The 18826-nt window shown below is 41.2% G+C and overlaps 1 protein-coding gene across 1 annotated transcript in view; it reads right to left on the bottom strand.

Moving 5' to 3' along the window:
• Positions 1–2758, bottom strand: part of LOC136599168 (ileal sodium/bile acid cotransporter-like) — a 31611-nt gene extending 28853 nt beyond the window's left edge. The window contains exon 1 of the mRNA XM_066588773.1: positions 2361–2758. Coding sequence (XP_066444870.1) covers positions 2361–2758 — 398 coding nt within the window. The remainder of the gene's footprint in view (positions 1–2360) is intronic.
• Between the last annotated feature and the right edge of the window lie 16068 nt (positions 2759–18826).

Raw genomic sequence — 18826 nt, 5'->3', positions numbered from 1 at the left:
GGTCGGATTCCACCTGCGAAATATCGCAGCAGAATCAGACCCAGCCCCCCAGAGACCCCATACTCACCTCTCTGGATCTGCCGTGAATGTCTCATCCAGCGAGCCGGTACGCATGCGCAGTGCAGCCTATGACGCACCGGCGCTGGGCTGTGACGAGGATTCCAGCGATACTTCCACTGTGAGCACTGTGTAATGGAAGCCGCCCATGCGTTTTTCCACACAGAATAGAACATGCTGTGAATCCCCCCCCCCCCCCCCCCGCCCCCCGTGAGCAGAAAATTGGAGTTGATTTCTGCTCGTGGACAGGGGAGAATCGTTTAACTCAGCATGTCTATGGACGGACATTGCTGTGGAATTCACGGCGGGTTATTGACCGCGATTTCCTCAGCGATAATCTGTCTGTGGGCGTTAGCCCTAAACCAGTAAGCTAAGTACAAACAATAGCTACAGTTTTGTTCATTATACATATCCCTCTGTTATCCAGTATTTAAACTCTTACATTTATGAATTCATCTACATCTTCCTTATTTAATATGACAATGTCAAAGTCTTGAAGATCAACATTTAAAATCTTTGAAATCTATCTATCTATGAAAATAAGCTTTTTAGCAAAAAATAGAACTGGATCACAAATAAAGAACTTAATAAAATGAAGTTTTCCTTTATATATCTCTCTTTGATACTTAGCCAGAAGCTCAGGAGGAAGGGATGAATAGTAGAGGTAAGTTCAGATGCTGTGGTAAAAAAATAATCTACATGAATATTTCCATGCACGTTTTGCTGTGGATTTTGCAAGTGATTTCACCCATGACAGTACAGTGGGGGAAGTCTGCAGAAAATGAGAATGATGTAAATGGAATTTTTAAAAAATCCCTATTTGAAATAGCATGTGAACTTACTCTAATGTTTCTCCTGTTTTTTTTTTTTTTTTTTAAGATATATTCAGTTTTTTTAAAACTGACATTCAAAAACTGCAAAGTATATGTATATTTATCTTATAGATACATTTTTTTGCCATGGGATTTTTGTACAGGTGTAACAAGTAATCATAGTGCCACATAAAATACTCAGCAAAATACGGCCTATTAGGACATGAAAGAATCATGATTATTTAATTTTTTTTCCCTATTCCATTGTATCTCAGTTGTATGCATTCATTTTCATACTAATGAAGCATACATTGCCGGCTGTCTGCTTCCTGCAGAGCAATCTACGCTATGTCACAGGAAGAAAAGCATCCGGACGGCTGGAGGTAACATTACCCGAGGGACTGGAGGCTCCAGGAGTAGTTTGGGGAGAAGAAGATGCAATAAGAAGACTGTCTGGGGAGGAATAGGTAAGTATAGAATTTTTTTTTTTAATGACAGAACCCCTTTCCAAATTTCCACAGGACAAGCTTTCAGGCAAATGATGTCTGACAGCATGCCCTAGTGAAGCTCGCTCCTGTGCAGTTACATAGAGCGAGTATCGCTGCCATCGCTCAGAGTGTGGCCAGCAGGGAGGCGGGCAGCCGGGGGAGCGATGAACAACTGCTGTTTACATTGAACGGCACATCGTTCAGGTTTCTGCATGCATTTACACGGGATGACTATCGTTAAAATACCAGTGGGAACTTCACTAGGACATGCTGTTGGGCATCATTTGCCTGAAAGCTCGTTCTGTGTAAATGGGGATTAAAGGGGTTCTGTCATTTAAAAAAAAAAAAAAAATTCCTCCCCTGTCAGTCTTCTTACCGCATCTTCTCCTCCCCAAACTTCTCCTGTCTCCTCCAGTCCCCCGGGTCACCTCAGCTCCAGCCAGCTGGATCTTCTTCTTCCTGTGACGTTACATACATTGCCGGCATTCTCCTTCCTGCAGGGCAATGTACCCGGTCACTAGTGACGTAGTATTCACTGCCTAGCAGGAAATACTGAATCCTATGCTGGGCTATTGCCAAGACTGCGCATGTGGATGTCTCGCTGCTATATACTATATGAAACACTAGCGGAAAAATATCATGCATGTGCGCTAAAGCAGGCTGCCTTGCAGGAAGTGAACTGCAGCTAACGATGCTCCAAAACAGGAAGAAGAGGATCCGGACGGCTTGCCCAAGTGGACTGGAAGAACCGTGTGACCCGGGGGACTGTAGGAGCCAGGAGAAGATCAGTGAGGAGAAGATGTGATAAGACTGATGGGGGAGGAATAGGTAAGTATTGATTTTTTTTTTCTAATGACAAAACCGATTTAAGTTTTCAGTACTGACATGATCCCGTTTATGTAACTTAAACAAAGAAGCAAAGACAAATCTAAATAAAGTTGTTCTATCTATGTATTTACACACAGTATATGTACAATTTATATGTATGTTAAAGTAATCTTACCTTAAATCCATGTCTCCATCGACCCAGTATGTCAAGACATTAGAACCGGTGCCTCCTGGACAGCATCCCATAATAAGAATGACAACAGCTTGAAGTGGTTGGACATTAAAAGCAAGTGCTAGCACAAAGCCAATAATCGGCATGATTCCAAACTGACAAAGAAAGCCCATTGTAATACCCCATGGCCACCTAATGTGGCCCCAAAACTTCTTAAACTCCACACTGCAGCCCATGGAGAACATCATAAGAGACAAAAGTATTGTGATTGTTGTAGTCAAAATAGTGTTAAGAATCTTATTAAAGTTGTCAGGGGCCAATAGACAACTTGTGCCATTGCAAATGGTGGCATTTACTGGACAAAATGGCATATCATGAATGTCCAATGTTTTGGGACTCATGGTTATTTAATTTTCTTCAGTCTTCACCTATTACACAAAAAGCTACTTAACAACTGCTGCATAATATGGAAAATCTGATCAAGTCTTTGAAATATCACCTGAATATACATAAAATGCGACATAAATGCATTATGTGATCAGTGCTTCATGCTGCATCAGGAAGAACAGCAAAGGTCGGAGTTAAGAGGTTAGCATATGTAGATATATTTAGTGTAATATTTTACAGGAAAGCTTAATTATTTATGGACCTTTTTTGGATATGGGAATTGTGCCATTTAGATGGGTAAACTTTAAGCTACTTTTTTTCACAAAGTCATTCCCTTTCCATTTCATTATTCCTGGCAGGTTCATTGAGTGCTAACACACGTCACTATTCTTGTTCTTAGGGGCTTGTTTTCCCAACCAAGACCATAAGTTACAGTAAATAGTGATAGTTGCACCAACAGCGGTTTCTACAATTGTAAGAACTCAAAATGGATCAGAAGTGGATGATTTTAAACTGACATAAAATCAAATATTTCTACTGATCCTAATTATCATTTTGTAAGTCAAAATCAGAAAAAGAATGACATATTTCATTAGCATAAATTAGAAATGTAAATGACTAATGCCTTAGTGATGCAGCCTAGTCCAGGCCTCCACAATGCAGCATTTTCTGCATTACTGCATTCCAAAAGCCATTTTTTATTTTGGTGTCAACATAGTTGTTTGCCGGCTTGTTTTCTGTGGGAGGTGCTGTATCTTTCAGTGATGCCATTTTGGAGTACATATTATGAAATGAAGAGCTTTTATTATTTTTTTTATTGGGGGAGGGCACAGTAATGGAAACAATAGCAGCTTTGATATTGTTTTTTGGGTTTGTGTTTATGGCATGCACCACATGGTATAAATGACCTGTTAACTATTCTGCGCACTGTTATGATTACGGCAACACCAAATCATGTCGGTTGTTACAGATGCAGTGATACAAATTATGTATACTTTTTTTTTTGTGATTGTTCTCAGCAGGAGAAACCAAGTAATCTTGTAGATATGGTACCTTTTAATGGCTAACAAAAATACATGATGTTAATGTGAGCTTCCAAACCAAGAAGGCCTGAATAAGAACTCTGCGTTTGTTCAGAAGCTCGCATCAACATTATGTTTTTTTGTTAGCGATTAAAAGGTATCATATCTGCAAGATTACTTGATTTTTCTTACTGGGAACAATCACATTTTGCTATACTGGCTAACGCCCCATTTACATGCAACGATTATCGCTCAGAATTCGTTCAAACGATCTCTTTTGAGCTATAATCGTTGCGTGTAAATGCTACCGTCCTTTGCTTTTCGTCCAACTGATCATTTTTAGTTCAGCATAAAAAATATTGTTCGGCCAGCCAGCTGATAGCAGGGACCGCACGCTGTGATTCTCCGTGGGAGCGCTGATAACATTGTTTTCAGCTGCTGTCCTGAGGGAGAACAATGGAGCTGTATGCAAATAACAGACTACCTGTTGTTATCTGCATACAACAAAGTGAGGCTCATTTGCATGCAAATTAAGCTAATAAGCTACCAATGGGCATTAGTGCCCAATAGTAGTTTATGCAAAATGATCGTTTAAACTGTCATTCAAGCTGTCTTTTGAATGAATTTTCAGCGATCAGCTTTGCGTGTAAATGGGGCTTAACATGGTACCAAACCTTTTTTTTATTTTTTGAAATGATAAGGGCCTTTGTAAATGCAAAATGTTTTTTTTTCTTTTTTTTAACTCCTTTTATTGAAGGATACTTATTGCAAATAAACATACAACATAAAGCAATATTCACATTACGCAAGGCATTGACAATATAAACTTTTCCTTCCTATGTATGATGAACATAAATAGGATACTGAAGGTATACCACCTACTATCTAGCAGGGCCCACAACATTGAAAATAAAACATTTATGTGCCATTGACATTAAGAGCCTTTTACTATGAAGCAACTCAATACCTATCTGAGATTGCCAGAGACGGTTTTGGCCTGAGGTTATGGAGGTTTGCTCATATGTTTTGGAATCTCCCATTGACGATACCCCTGAAATATGCCTGTTTGACATTCTAGATGAGGAACTCTAGAGACACCATGATAGGATTTTTCTGAGCTATTCAATTTTTAGCTAAAAAATCTATAGTGCTTAATGGATGGCAGATTAAGCTCCTTCCATTTCTCAGGAGCACATCTGGTCTGTGTGGAGCTGTGCGGGAGCATATTTGGTCCATATAGAGTTGTGCAGGAGCACATATGGCCTGTATAGGGTTGTACAGGAGTATATCAGCTCTACATGGAGTTGTGCAGAAGCATGTATGGTCCGGAACTAGCTCTGCAGGAGTATATCTGGTATGGAAGGAGCTCTGCAGGAACATGTCTGGTCTGTATGTAGCTGTGCAGGAGCATGTCTGGTCTGTTTGGAGCAGTGCAGGAGCATGTCTGATCCGTATGGAGCTCTGCAGGAGCAAGTCTGGTCTGTATGGAGCTCTGCAGGAGCATGTCTAGTCTGGAAGGAGCTCTGCAGGAACATGTCTGGTCTGTATGAAGCTGTGCAGGAGCATGTCTGGTCTGTATGGAGCTGTGCAGGAGCATGTCTGGTCCGTATGGAGCTCTGCAGGTGCAAGTCTGGTCCGTATGGAGCTCTGCAGGTGCAAGTCTGGTCTGTATGGAGCTCTGCAGGAGCATGTATGGTCTGTATGGAGCTCTGCAGGAACATGTCTGTATGGAGCTCTGCAGTAACATGTCTAGCCTGTATGTAGCTGTGCAGGAGCATGTCTGGTCTGTATGGAGCAGTGCAGGAGCATGTCTGGTCTGTATGGGGCTGTACAGGAGCATGTCTGGTCTGTATGGAGCTCTGCAGGAGCATGTCTAGTCTGGAAGGAGCTCTGCAGAAACATGTCTAGTCTGTATGGAGCTGTGCAGGAGCATGTCCACGCCTTCAATACACATTTTTTTTATTGTGTTTTTTTTCCAAATTTTTATAGAACTATCCAAATAAAAACTCTTGAAATGTCCCGTTTTCTGTGCTGACCACTAGAACAGTCACAACAGGCTGATATTTCCTGTTCTCTGTAGCGTACCTGTCAGCTTTACAGAATGAGGGTGGATTCAGATGAGCGTGGTTTTGTCCCTGTGATAATCACAGCCTTATAACGGGACCAACTCAAACCTCTGATCTCTGTGGGATTTCAGTGGTTTTGTTTTCACCACATCTTTTCCCATCCGTGATTTGTACAGCTGGCAAAAGATGGGAAAAGTTAACTTACGTGCGGGGAAAATCAGGCGGCACCTATCCTCTAGCTATTTTTTTTCAAAATCCTGCGCTTTGGAAGGGGAAGGCGCAACTACACTCCGTACTGCCGAGGGCAGAGCAGTTAATGACAGTTTGGTCAAGTTTATATGTTATTTCAGTAGAGGAAGAGTATAAGTATCTGTCAAGTATCTCTGGGCTTTTTGCCCAGGAACATAAAAGATCAGATAGGTTAAAAGGCAACCTGTTTAATTTTTGTTGGGTAATCTTTGCGTAAAATAGCTTATTGGTTAATCCAGTTAAGATCTAATGTGTATCTCAAGCTTATTGTGTAAACTTCTTTTAGTAGAAAATGTGCTATTTGTTCATTGTATATTCTTACATTATATGTAGTGCTAAAACCTATAACATTGTTTGTGCCTCTAGCTGTGAAAAGAATCTCAATACATCTCTTCCAGTAAGCCAAGACAAGAACATCTTATAAAAAACAAACCTATATCTAAAAAGGGAACGTATTACCAGCTTTGAGCACCATAAACTAAGTTATGATGCTCATAGGACAGGTTCCCAGGAGTCCAGGAAGGTATTTTTTATATTTACCCGCCTCCCGGTGCTCCGAAAGTCAGCGCATTGACCATGCACTCAGAACGCGGACCATGCCATCGGACTCAACGTTCCAGGCTGCACAGGAGCACTCCCATTGATCTCTACCGGAGTGTCTGCAGCTTTGAGTCTGTTGCATGGTCCGTGTGCTGACTTCGGGGTTAATAGTGTGAGCACTAAGAGGTGGGTAAATATTAAAGATGTCTGTGCTCCTGGGGAACCAGTCCTATGAGCACAATAACTTAGATTATGGCACTCATAGCTGGTGGCAGGTTTCTTTTCAATACATTACAACCCCACAGTACAGTCATCTCTAAATCATGACCCATTATAGCCAGATTGCTACTGTTTTGGAAATAATAAGTCTATGGATACACATGATGCTTTAATACCAGGAAGCTGCCCTTTTTTTCTTCTCAGTGTCTCAAAGCTTAATAGAAAACTTCAAAGCCGAATGGAAGTGGATTAGAAATTTATTAAAAGCCAACTGTGTTAAACATTTTTTTTCAGAAATGCTTTATAAGACCCAGATCCCCACAGAGTTGATTGATTTTAACTTTTGCCAAACATATTCATTGTAACAATGTGATTCTTGGCTTTTAGAAAGTTTTTTTCCTAATTTCTTATTCTTTAGGCAGAAAAAGCAGTAGGTGGCAGCAGCACAACTGCATAAACCGTTGCTGTGCAGCTCCGTCTCCTGAATGTGTTTGAGCTGTAATGTAGCATTTGTTGCCATGGAAAGAATCCAAAGTAACAGAGATAGATTATTTGTCATTCTGTTTTCTTCTCGACATTCAGGACAATCTATTTTTTAATAGAAGGCACTCTCCAAGCGAATTATTACACTGTCTTCATGACAATGTAATACAAGAGTAAACATTAGATTATTGACTCAATAAAGTACCACCTGGGGCCCAATCTGGTTTTCTGCTAGAAGAAGAAATGATAACTGACTTCTTACTCACCCAATCCTTATTTTTCATCCAATTTACTTTTTCAATTTACCTGCCTACTCTTTTACAAATGTATATATAGGCCATATATATGCTAAAATGTAAATAATCTCCAATCTGTCACACATATGCATATTTTCAGTATGAATATATAATCACTGTTGTTTGAGACATAATATGTCATCTTAGAATAATGTCTTTTTCTCATTATTCTGAACTGTTTTGACTTTATTGTTATTTTTAATCTTTTGCTTCTCTAACTACTATCATAAAAAAGAGACCAATGGCATATTTAACAATACAAATCTGCCAGTCCTCAAGCTCAATGCCAAATTAATCAACCCCTTTGTCATATTTTCTGACACTGGTGCACTGTCTGAAAAAAGGGCATTGCACTTATTCACCAACCACACTAACACTTTTTTTATTTGCATGGAATAGTAACATTGGGCCATTTAGTCTTTCCTTAAACTCTTGTATTCTTTAAGCAGTTTATGCCTGTTGATAAATGCTGTATAGTTACATATTGTATAGAAACCGGCAAAAGAGAGCACTCTTTATGAGAAAACTTAACTTTTATTATTACCATTAAAAAAGGAGGGGCAGGGGACCCTAATATACACCTATTATACTGCTTTCTAAGTGGAGTCACCGCCCTGATAAGGATAACTCTACTATCTCTAGTCTCTCCCTATAGTCTAATAAGGAGAAAAAAAGAAGAATCACACAAAAATTATTAATTGTACATATGCTAGCAAAAAAGTAGTCAGGTCTAAGTTAAACAGAACAGAAACTTGAGACAAAGAAGGAGCTTGATAAATACAGGTTAATCCCCAAACCCAGGCCAACGTGTTTCACCCATTAATTATAGGTTAATCAGGAAAGTATTACTCCTAAAATGTATGACCCAAGTGGTATAATATGCCAAAATTGTATTCCAGTGATAAAGCATGGACTATAATCAATTTCTTATTCACATACAAACTTTGTTATTCAAATACAGTCATATTATAGTTACACTAAGTGCAATGTAGTTATTGGGGTGCCTCAACGGTATTCATATGTATGCCCCATTTTATACAGGACTGTAACAAAAAAAATGAAAGCATTTGCCAAATATATGTTAATCCCACCAATCATCAGGACTTATTAACTGGCTCACTAGCTGATGACTGCCGAACAGTTTAGGTTGTAGTGCTCCGGTCTGATAATGTTGTCCTGTGTTTCTGTAGAAGAGATAAACTGTACAGCAATAATCCTTTGATGGTCCAGAAATGTTGTACATCACTTCCCATCTGTCCCGCACATAAAGTGGATCGGTTCCCACACTGGTGAAATACTTTATCACTTGAAGTTAAGAGTTTTGAGCACATAATAATTTTAATGTTCAAGCTGTTGGAAAGTACAAGACACGTTATAATTATCTGAGAGACAGTAAAATCGTACAAGTTGCCCCTGACATTCACCTCAACTTGAAGGGGTTACTGGGACAATACAGGATTATTACAAATCATCTTCCTGATTTCAAACTCTTGTAACTCCTGTTTAATGACCCTCAGATACATAAATTTATCATCAATGGAAACATAAATTCAAAAGTCTTCATTTAGCTAAACTGTCTAACAGTAAGACTGTTATCCTTGCCCATGGCAACCAATCACAGCATAGCTTTCACTTCTCAAGCTGTTGAGGTAAAATAAAAGCTGTGCTGTGATTGGTTGCTGTGATTTACACAGTTTTGCTAAATGAGGCCCCAAAACTTGTATTCTACCGCACTGTTTGCTTTTTGAGACAAATTGGCTGCCCACGAAGACTAGAGAGCATTTTGTGTCCTTGATTTTCACGTCTACCACTCTGTTATTGGTGTGCAATGTTATTTTCAGACAAAGTTTGGTGAAGAGCCATCCAGCGGGCGCACAATTCATAAGCAGTACTCCAATTTTAAGGAAAAAATGTTGCATCTGTAAGAGCAAAACATTAGGCTGTCCACCAGTAAGCGTGGAAACAGTGGAACGTGTCCGTGCAAGTGTCACACAAAGTCCTCAGAAATCCGCCGTCTGAGCAAGCAGAGAATTGGAAGTCCTGCAGCCGGCTGTGTGGAGGAGTCTACGCAAATGTTTGTGATGTTTTCCCTACAGATTGCAGTTGTTACAGGCGCTGAAACCAGACGATAAAGCGAGGAGACGTTCCTTCTGTGACAGTATGCAAACTCTATGGAACTCAATGGTAACATGGAATCTTTAGTGTTTAGTGATGAAGATGCCTTCCAACTTTCAGGACAGTTAACAGACTTAATGTCAGAAACTAGGTGGTGTAGGGGAAAGACATGTCTACGTGGAGCGTATGTGCAACTCCTCCAAGGTGAATGTGTTTTGCGCTATAATCTGTAGGAAAGTGTACGACCCCTTCTTCTTCTATGAGGAAACAATCATGGGGATTTCTAGCCTGGACATGTTACAGATATGGCTATCTTCTCCGCCGGAACAGGAAATCTCAGGTTTCATCTCCCAACAGGATGCCCCCCCTCTGTTTTCACAGTGAAGTCAGAAGGGAGCAGTAACTACCTAACAGATGGATTGGCCTTGCAGGTGGCGAGGATAGTGAACTTGTTCTTTGGTCTTCATGTTCTCCGGACCTTATGCCTTGTGATTTTTTTTGCTGCGGGAGTGATAAAGATAGTCTACATGCCCCCCTTACCATTCACCATGTGTGATCTGTGTGTACACATCACAGAAGCCATTGCATCAGTAAGTCGTAATACTTTACAACATGTATGGCAGGAACCTGACTACAGGCTTGGTGTGTATAGAGTGATACATTGAACACATTTAAAAAACATATTTTTTATGTTGTGCAACAAAACATTTTGAATATCTGTTTCCATTGATATCAAATTTATGTATCTGAGTGTCATTAAACCTGAGTTATGAGGGTTTCAATTCGGGAAGATCATTTGTATCAACCCAGTATAAGGAAGAATGAAAATGTTTAATGGGTTGAATTTTCAGGTATTTGTCAGACTTTATGCTATTTATCAGACTTGGCCTTTTAATGTAATTTGCATGTTCCAGGGTGTGTTCAGATGTCAGGACTTTGTATCATATGTGGTTATCCTGCAGAGTTGTTTGAGTTTTTTCATTAAAGGCCCATTTACACGCAAAGACAATCTTTCAAACGATTGAAAGATTGACAGTTTTAGTGATCGTTTTGCATAAAGTGTTAATGGACATTAACGTCCATTAACACTTTATCAGCTTAATTTGTGTGTAAAAGGGTCTTCAAGAGCTGTTTGCAGAGCACAGCATGTGGTCTGAGCTCTGCACTCAGCTCCATTGTTCTCCTACGGGCTGTCGGCAGAGTACAATGTACAATCTCTGACTCCCGCGGAGAACACAGCATGCGGCTCCTGTTATGTCTCTCTGGCTGAACAATGGATTTTAAACTCATCTTAAAATCATAGTTCAGCCAAAGAGTGAACGATAGTAGCATTTACACACAACTATTATCGCTCATATGGCATTGTTTGAACGAATTTTGAGCGATAATCACTGCATTTAAATGGGTCTTTAAAGGGCTTAACCTGATTAAGTGTGGTGTCACACAATCTTTAATCCAAAGATGCCACATTGTAGGAAATTTTGCCACTGGAGGTTTTGGGTGATTTTTTTTTGCAGCAAAAAAAAAAAACACATCCAGATTTTAACTGTGATCAATAGGGAATTATGAAACTCCTTACAAACAATGCATTTTTGTAGCATTTTTCTCTCACTTTTTCTGCATTTTTTTGCTGGTCTTTGGCAGTTTTTGGCACTTTTTCAAAATCTCAGAATGCTCTGGGTCTGATATTTTTTCTGGCATTTTCCTATACGATTCACTATAGGAAGAATACATTAAAATTGCATGTGCGACAACAAAAACTCACAAAAAAGCCTACCTAAAATACAAGTATCATCCAAGAAATGCAAGTGACTTTTTGTTCTCCACAAAACCGCCCCCAAGAATAAAGACGGTCTCCGAATGAAGCCTCATCAAGTAAAGGACCCGCTTTTTAGACATTTGTGTGGACCACACGAACAGATTTAACCATGTCCAGCAGCTCTGCTTTTAATCTCTTCCAGCAGCGAACATGGGCTATTATATAATCCTATTAGCTGTTGAACCTTTGCACTGCTGCACCCTTGAGAATCTTATCAGAGATGTCTTGATCAGGATGCTTACATATGATTCTTGGAGAAGAAGTGCAATCTATGACTTATTCATGTTCTAATATTCTGGTTTCACTGGTTCTTTACTTGTTATCTATCCTTCTACCTACTGCACGAGGTTCATCATAGTGTATCTCATGTTTATATGCCGAGCACGTGTACAGCAGTATATATCTTCAAAGAGCACCTGAATACTATCTTCCTGAACCAGGCTCATTTACTGGGGCTTCTAAGTGAAATGGACAGATATCTCTTATTAAACCATACTGGAAACTAAATAGATTTTGTTTAACCAAACCAAGAATACTGAAAGCCTAATAGGGCTGGGACTGAAATATGCATAGATGCCTAGAAATGGATGTCCCCCTGTATAATAATACAAATCTGTGCAGATTATTTGCCCATACATCATGCCGAAGAGATAAAAGCAGGGAAGCGCTTCATAGGCAGGAGCGAGCAATATGGTATTTAATGTGTGCGGCAATAGTTTACGCTCATGCGCTTTCCTTTTTGCAATTGTAGTGCTAAAGTATTACGCTGGGAATTAAGTAGTGCAGATGAAGCCGATCTTCTCAGGCACTTAGGCCAAAATCACATGAACGTATTCGCGCACGCAAAATTTGCACACGTAATATAGACTAGAACCCATTGATCCAACCCCCTTCGTGATTTCAAAAGGCTATTTAACCTAATGAGTTCAAGATGTGTTATGTTTCCCGCAGAATTGCGCAATTGCACGCATATTGAGTATTTGCGCACCTCTCCTAGACTTATATAGGGAGTCGGGAACTTTCGTGTGCAAATGTGCATAACTAGAGCATGCTACATTTTTTTTGCACACACAAAAAGAGTAATGAGAATGAGCACATTGAAATCAAATTTAACACTAATGAGGCTTGTGGGAAATCGTCAATTTACACGATTTTTAGCACAGTTAGGGCTCTTTCACACGGGGAGCTAGGCGCGTAAAAATCCCATGCGTAAAAAACATGCGGCTATTAGAACCAATGGTTTCCTATGTGAACGTACATAATGTTTTTGCGCGGCTAACTTCTGCAAAATTTTGACACCCGTGTGAATGAACCCTAAGAAAGCAGAAACCGAAATATCCGACCCCTTATATTTCAGGCCTAACAGCTGCTTAACATTCTCCGTCCCTGCATTTAATTGGGTTAACAGAAATCAAGCTCGTTTTTATGAAGCGCAGTTTTTCCGTTGGGATAATATCCCCATTGATCATCATCTAACAGAATCTAAGTGCTATGATAATGATTCAGCGGCGCCGCCGCATGTGCAGATGTTTATGTATATATGTACTTGTGTAATCTTCTCCTGACACAGCGGAGACGACAATCATCTTGTGGAAGCAAAAGGTAAATATAATATTGTGAGTCACCTTTCAACTGAATGTCAGGTGGATTCCATCTATTTACACGGACTTCCACATCACATAAGTGTTCACTTTATCCCTTTAATCCGTACACCTTTGCAGGCATTTCTAGCAGTAAAAGGTTTATGGATCTTATTGGATGACATTTTCTCAGATTTTGTTTGCATATTGTTTCTAACTTATTACCTTTGTGGGAAGGTGACACCTTCAGCATAAACATCACAAAAATCATACTTCTCTTCATACATATGGGATTAGGCTCCCCTGCTGAGATGACAAGGTAATGGCTGTGAATCTCAAAGTCCCTTGCCCACAGCTAGAATCATAGAATGGTAGAGTTGGAAGGGACCTCCAGGGTCATTGGGTCCAACCCCCTGCTCAATGCAGGATTCACCCCAGACAGATATTTGTCCAGCCTTTGTTTGAACACTTCCATTGAAGTAGAACTCACCACCTCCCGTAGTAACCTGTTCCACTCATTGATCACCCTCATTGTCAGAAAGTTTTTTCCAATACCTAATTTGTGTCTCTTCCCTTTCAGTTTCATCCCATTGCTTCTGGTCTTTCCTTGTGCAAATGAGAATAGGGCTGATCCCTCTGCACTGTGACAGCCCTTCAGATATTTGTAGACAGCTATTAACTCTCCTCTCAACCTTCCCTTCTGCAAGCTAAACATTCCCAGATCCTTTAACTGTTCCTCATAGGATATGATTTGCAGACCGATTTGGTAACTCTTCTATGAACTTGCTCCAGTTTGTCTATGTCTTTTTTAAAGTGGGGTGCCCAGAACTGGACACAGAATTCTAGATAAGGCCTGACTAAGGAAGAGTAGAGGGGGATACTTACCTCACGTGATCTAGACTCTATGCTTCTCTTAATATATCCCAGAATTATATTTTTATTTGCCTTTTTGGCTGCTGCATCACATTGTTGACTCATGTTCAGTCTATGCTCTATTAGTATACCCAAGTCTTCTTCACATGTGCTGCTGCTGGGCCAAATTCCTCCCATTCTGTATGTGCTTTTTTAATTTTACTTTCCTAGATGTAGGACTTTGCATTTCTCCTTGTTAAATGCTATTTTGTTAGATGCCGCCCACTGTTAAAGCTTTTGTAGATCTTTTTGAATACTCTCCCTCTCTTCCCTAGTGTTATCTCTCCTAGCTTTGTGTCGTCGGCAAATTTGATCAGTTTCCCTTCAATTTCCTCTTCCAGACCATTTATAAAAATGTTGAACACTGGGCCTAGGACAGAGACTTGTGGTGCCCCACTTGATACATTCTACCACTTCGGCAGATTCACACAGGCGTATTTGCATGTGCATGATTTGTGCGTGCAATATGCATGCAATGTGGAATGGGATGCGCAGTACACTGTGCAATTGCACGAGAAAAAGAACACATCTGGAACTCAGGCTGAATAGCCATTTAATTTAGGGCGTGTTGATCTGCTGTATGCAAATAAAGATGCCCTGCACAAAGTACAGTAAAATATGCTGATATCAGCGCAAAAAAAGACTCATTCATAGTGCAATTACTTTGCACTGAGTTGCACAAAAACACACGAGTTTGGCCTCATTCGCACAGGCGTGGTTTTAGCGCAGAGAAGGCGTGTGAAAAAATTGTGTCTAATAGAACCAATAGTTTTCTATAGGAAGTTCAGAGGAAGGATTTTTAGACACGCAAAAAACTTGTACCTTTAAGGGCTCCTACCCACTTGCAATATGTTTTCTTGCGATGCGAGAGCGAGCGAAAGTGCATGATTATGATACCAATGATTTTTAATGGTGTCATACTCACTTGCGATGTTTTCACCGATACCTCGCAATGCTAAGAAAAATCAGCGCTATCGCCCATTGTTCTCAAGCCTCCAGAAGACAGAACATGACTGCCAGGGCAAGAGAGAAAAGCCAGACAGCTCATCTAGGTGAGTACATTTTTTTTACAGCTATGGGTGACTACCCACTACAGTTTTTTTTCACTGCGAAATGCGCAGCGGGTTTTTTTCTGCAGGGGTCTATGGGACTTGTAATAATAAAATTGCGATTTCGTGGTAAATTGCGATTTTGCGCGATCGCGATTTTAACATTATAAGTCCCACAGACCCCTGCAGAAAAAAAAACGCTGCGAATTTCGCAGTGAATAAAAACTGTAGTGGGTAGTCACCCTAAGGGCACGGTCACACGAGCGTAGGCGTATTTACGTTCACACGTGCGCAGCGTTTAATCGCCGGAAAGAACGTTTTTCGGCGATCATGACCACAGCTAGAAAGCGTTTGTTCCTACTTTGCAAACTATCTTTTCGGCCATCGAATATGCGTTGGCGCGTATTTCGGTCCCATATGTTCCGTTTTTTTTTCGGGTTGCCGTTTTTACGCACCGTAAAATCGTCCGTGCGAACGAATACATTGGAAACCAATGCCTCAGATGGTCACGTTTATACGATTGGGCGCAAAAACGCGCCGTTTATGCGCTCGTGTGAACGCACCCTAAGGGTGATTTTCAGGGAAGGGCTTATATTTCAAGCCCTTACCCGAAAATTATTGCTGCGGTGGTTGCCTGCAACCCACTGCTTTCAATGGAGTGGCAGAAGCTCTGACCCCATTGAAAGCAATAGGATAGCATCGCAGACCTTTACCCCAGCTGTGTTAGGGGAGTGCGATGTACTCCCTATGCTTTCAATGGGGCTTGCGCTGCTGCCGCCGGCCCCATTGAAAGCAATTGGTGATAGCGCAGATTTTTTTTAGCGCTGCGAGGCTTTAATGAAAGCATCGCAAGTGAGTATGAAACCATTGAAAATCATTGCTTTCATAATCATGTGTTTGCAATCACTCTCGCATCACAAAAAAACATATTGCTAGTGGTTAGGAGCCCTTAAAGACAGAACATGCGTGGCAACAATGCCCACATCTAAGGTCTGTGCTGCATGAAAAGCTAGGACCCGACATATCTTTGGTGCGTGCTGCGCAGGAGTTCCCATAGACTCTTATAGAAGCAGGACAAAAAGGGAGTTTAGTGTGAAGCACGCTCTGACAAGATTTCAGCTCGTCTTAATTAGGCATTTAATTGCCAATGGAAGCCATGGGGAAGGGTGTTAGACGCAAGTGTGTGCACAGTTCCATTCGCCAGAAAGCCGCACAGCGAGAATAGTTTATGCCCTATATTCATCAGGTGTCTTGACGGCTGCCTACGACGCTCCCCTGTTTGTTTGCATCTGTTAAACGTCGCTTTTCCCCACACAAAGCGTTCTTTCGCAAGAACGTTGAAGTATGTTTAATTATGCACGCAGCTTCTATGGGCGTCCACTATAAAAAGCCTCATTGCATAGCTGTTCAAGTAGGCAGGCATTTATATAACTATTATACTGAGATTTTCCACCCCAAATACTTTTTTGCATATGTGGAGAAAACTGTGCTGTTTGCTGCACCCATTCACTCATATGAATGCGTGATTTTTGCACGAAAGAAGCTCGGGCCTTCTACGCGGTAAATTCCTCTGTTCACGCAATCTTTGCCTGAGCACGATTTTTTTACATGCCTATGCTACATGAAAATGACGCCCGTGTGAAAGAGCCGTTAGGCTAACTTTACATGGGCGAGTGGAATATTCCGCTCGCCACCAATGCCTCATGGAATTCAATAAATGGCTGAGCGCTGCTTGTGATTGGCTAAGCACTGTGATCAATCACAGGCAATGCTCAGCTGTCATTCAATGAATTGCTGAGCGCTGCCTGTGATTGGCTGAGCGTTCAGCCAATCAGACCCAGCACTTTCTGGAGGCGAGGATTTTTAAATCCCCAGCCAGCAGTAAGTGTTTCAGTGCAGTGCCAGGGACCAAGCGAGAAGCTGCGCCGGAGCCCCAACAGTGGCGGAAGGAGATGTATATATACCCTGTTTCCCTGAAAATAAGAAAGTGTCTTATATTAATTTTTGCTCCAAAAGATTTCACTTTCTGGAGGTGGGATTTTTAAAGTGCTTCAGAGCACTGCAGGGGTTGCCTGCATCCCATTGCTTTCAATAGGGGCCAGCTGCAGTAGCGCCGCCCCATTGAAAGCGATGGTAGGCATCGCGGTCCGCTGCCACAGCTGTGGCAGGGGATTCTTTGGTCCCCACAGGGAGTCCCATCATCACTGAACACTGTAAAAGTGCTGTCACCGTGTTCAGTGATGGGGGGGACTCCTCGCGGATATATTTTACGCGCAGCATGGACCTTTCCGGCACACAGATGTCCTATCTTTTGCAGGTGTTAGTATTGTGTGCCTGTAAAAGACGGACATCTGAACACAACATAGGGAACCAATGATTCTATCAGACATGCTTTTTTTGCACACATAGGCGAGCGCAAAAAAACGCTCGCCTGACTTCGCCCTTAGGGCTTATTCAGATGACTATATGTGTAAATACAACGGCCAATACAGTGCATATTTTCACATAAACAAAGTTAGGAGATGGCAAGAAGCAGGATGATGCGTCCGTGCTAGCAGATAGATCATTTTTTTGCAATCGAAATGCCAGTTCACACGCTTGCATGTTACACCCTTCCCGTAATAAATCCCTGATTAGAGTCAGCTGTCTTCTTTTTCCATTGTACGCAGGGTAACTCCCCCCTCCTCCCTTTTTACAGCTGCCATAGAAGTCTATGGGAGCTTTCTGCATGACATGGAAAAAGATACTGCAGGTCCTATATTTTCATGGACGAAGATTTTGCACAGAAAAAACACGTTCGTCTGAACGAATCTATGGAACTTGAAGGCATCGCTTTGTCACGTTATACAGACGAGAGCTTCACGTGCGGAAATGACTCCGCAAATATGTTCATCTGAATCCACCTAACTGGGACATCCATAGGAGGCCCTGTTGTAGGGGAAAGCATCCCCATCAGGCTCCATTCACTTGGCCCGATATCGCGCTTGGCAACGCGCGTTTTCCATGCCGATGCGATGTGTTTCTTTTATTCAAAAACGTCTTGCATCGCTTCTGTGAAAATTTCAAGTGATAATTTCAATGGGAAACATCACATCGCGCGCCACGTCTTTTAATGTCCCATTGAAAACAATGGGCAAGGCGTTCTGAGGGAACGTTAAAAGATAGAACACGCTGTGATTTTTAACCTCATATCCATGCGAGTTTTGTACATCTCACAATACACAAAACGTGTGCAAGATCTCCTCTGAATGTAGCTTTAGACCGGAGTCACACGAGCATAAGCGCATTTACACCATGTATTTACACAATGGGTGTTCGTATTTGTGCGCACATCTGCATATTTTACTGTACTTTTTCCACGCTCAAAAAAACATGCAGCCATGCTTCCATTCATTGAAATGGGCAACTAGTGTAATTAGTTCAAATGTGCAGGAAAATAGAGCATGATGCGTATTTATGTGCACGCAAAATACACTTATGTGAATTAATCCATTGAAATCAATGGGTCCTATTCACTGCGTATTACACGGGGAAATCTTACGTGCGCAAAATGTTGAACAAGTATTCCCGGGTGACACGGTCATTAGTGTGACAGTCACTGTCAGAGCTGGTCAGGGGTAGCTAATACCCTGCAGTTCTGACATGCTGTGGGTTGTCGGTGATCATATGATCGCCGGGTCTCATACAGGAAAAGGCAGTGTCACTTTATGCATTCTCTACATAGTGCCCATT

This window comes from Eleutherodactylus coqui, chromosome 1 (genome assembly GCF_035609145.1).
Source record: "Eleutherodactylus coqui strain aEleCoq1 chromosome 1, aEleCoq1.hap1, whole genome shotgun sequence".
In the NCBI taxonomy this organism is placed as follows: domain Eukaryota; kingdom Metazoa; phylum Chordata; class Amphibia; order Anura; family Eleutherodactylidae; genus Eleutherodactylus; species Eleutherodactylus coqui.
Note: the sequence above shows the minus strand (reverse complement) of the source record. Positions and strands in the feature narration are given on the sequence as shown.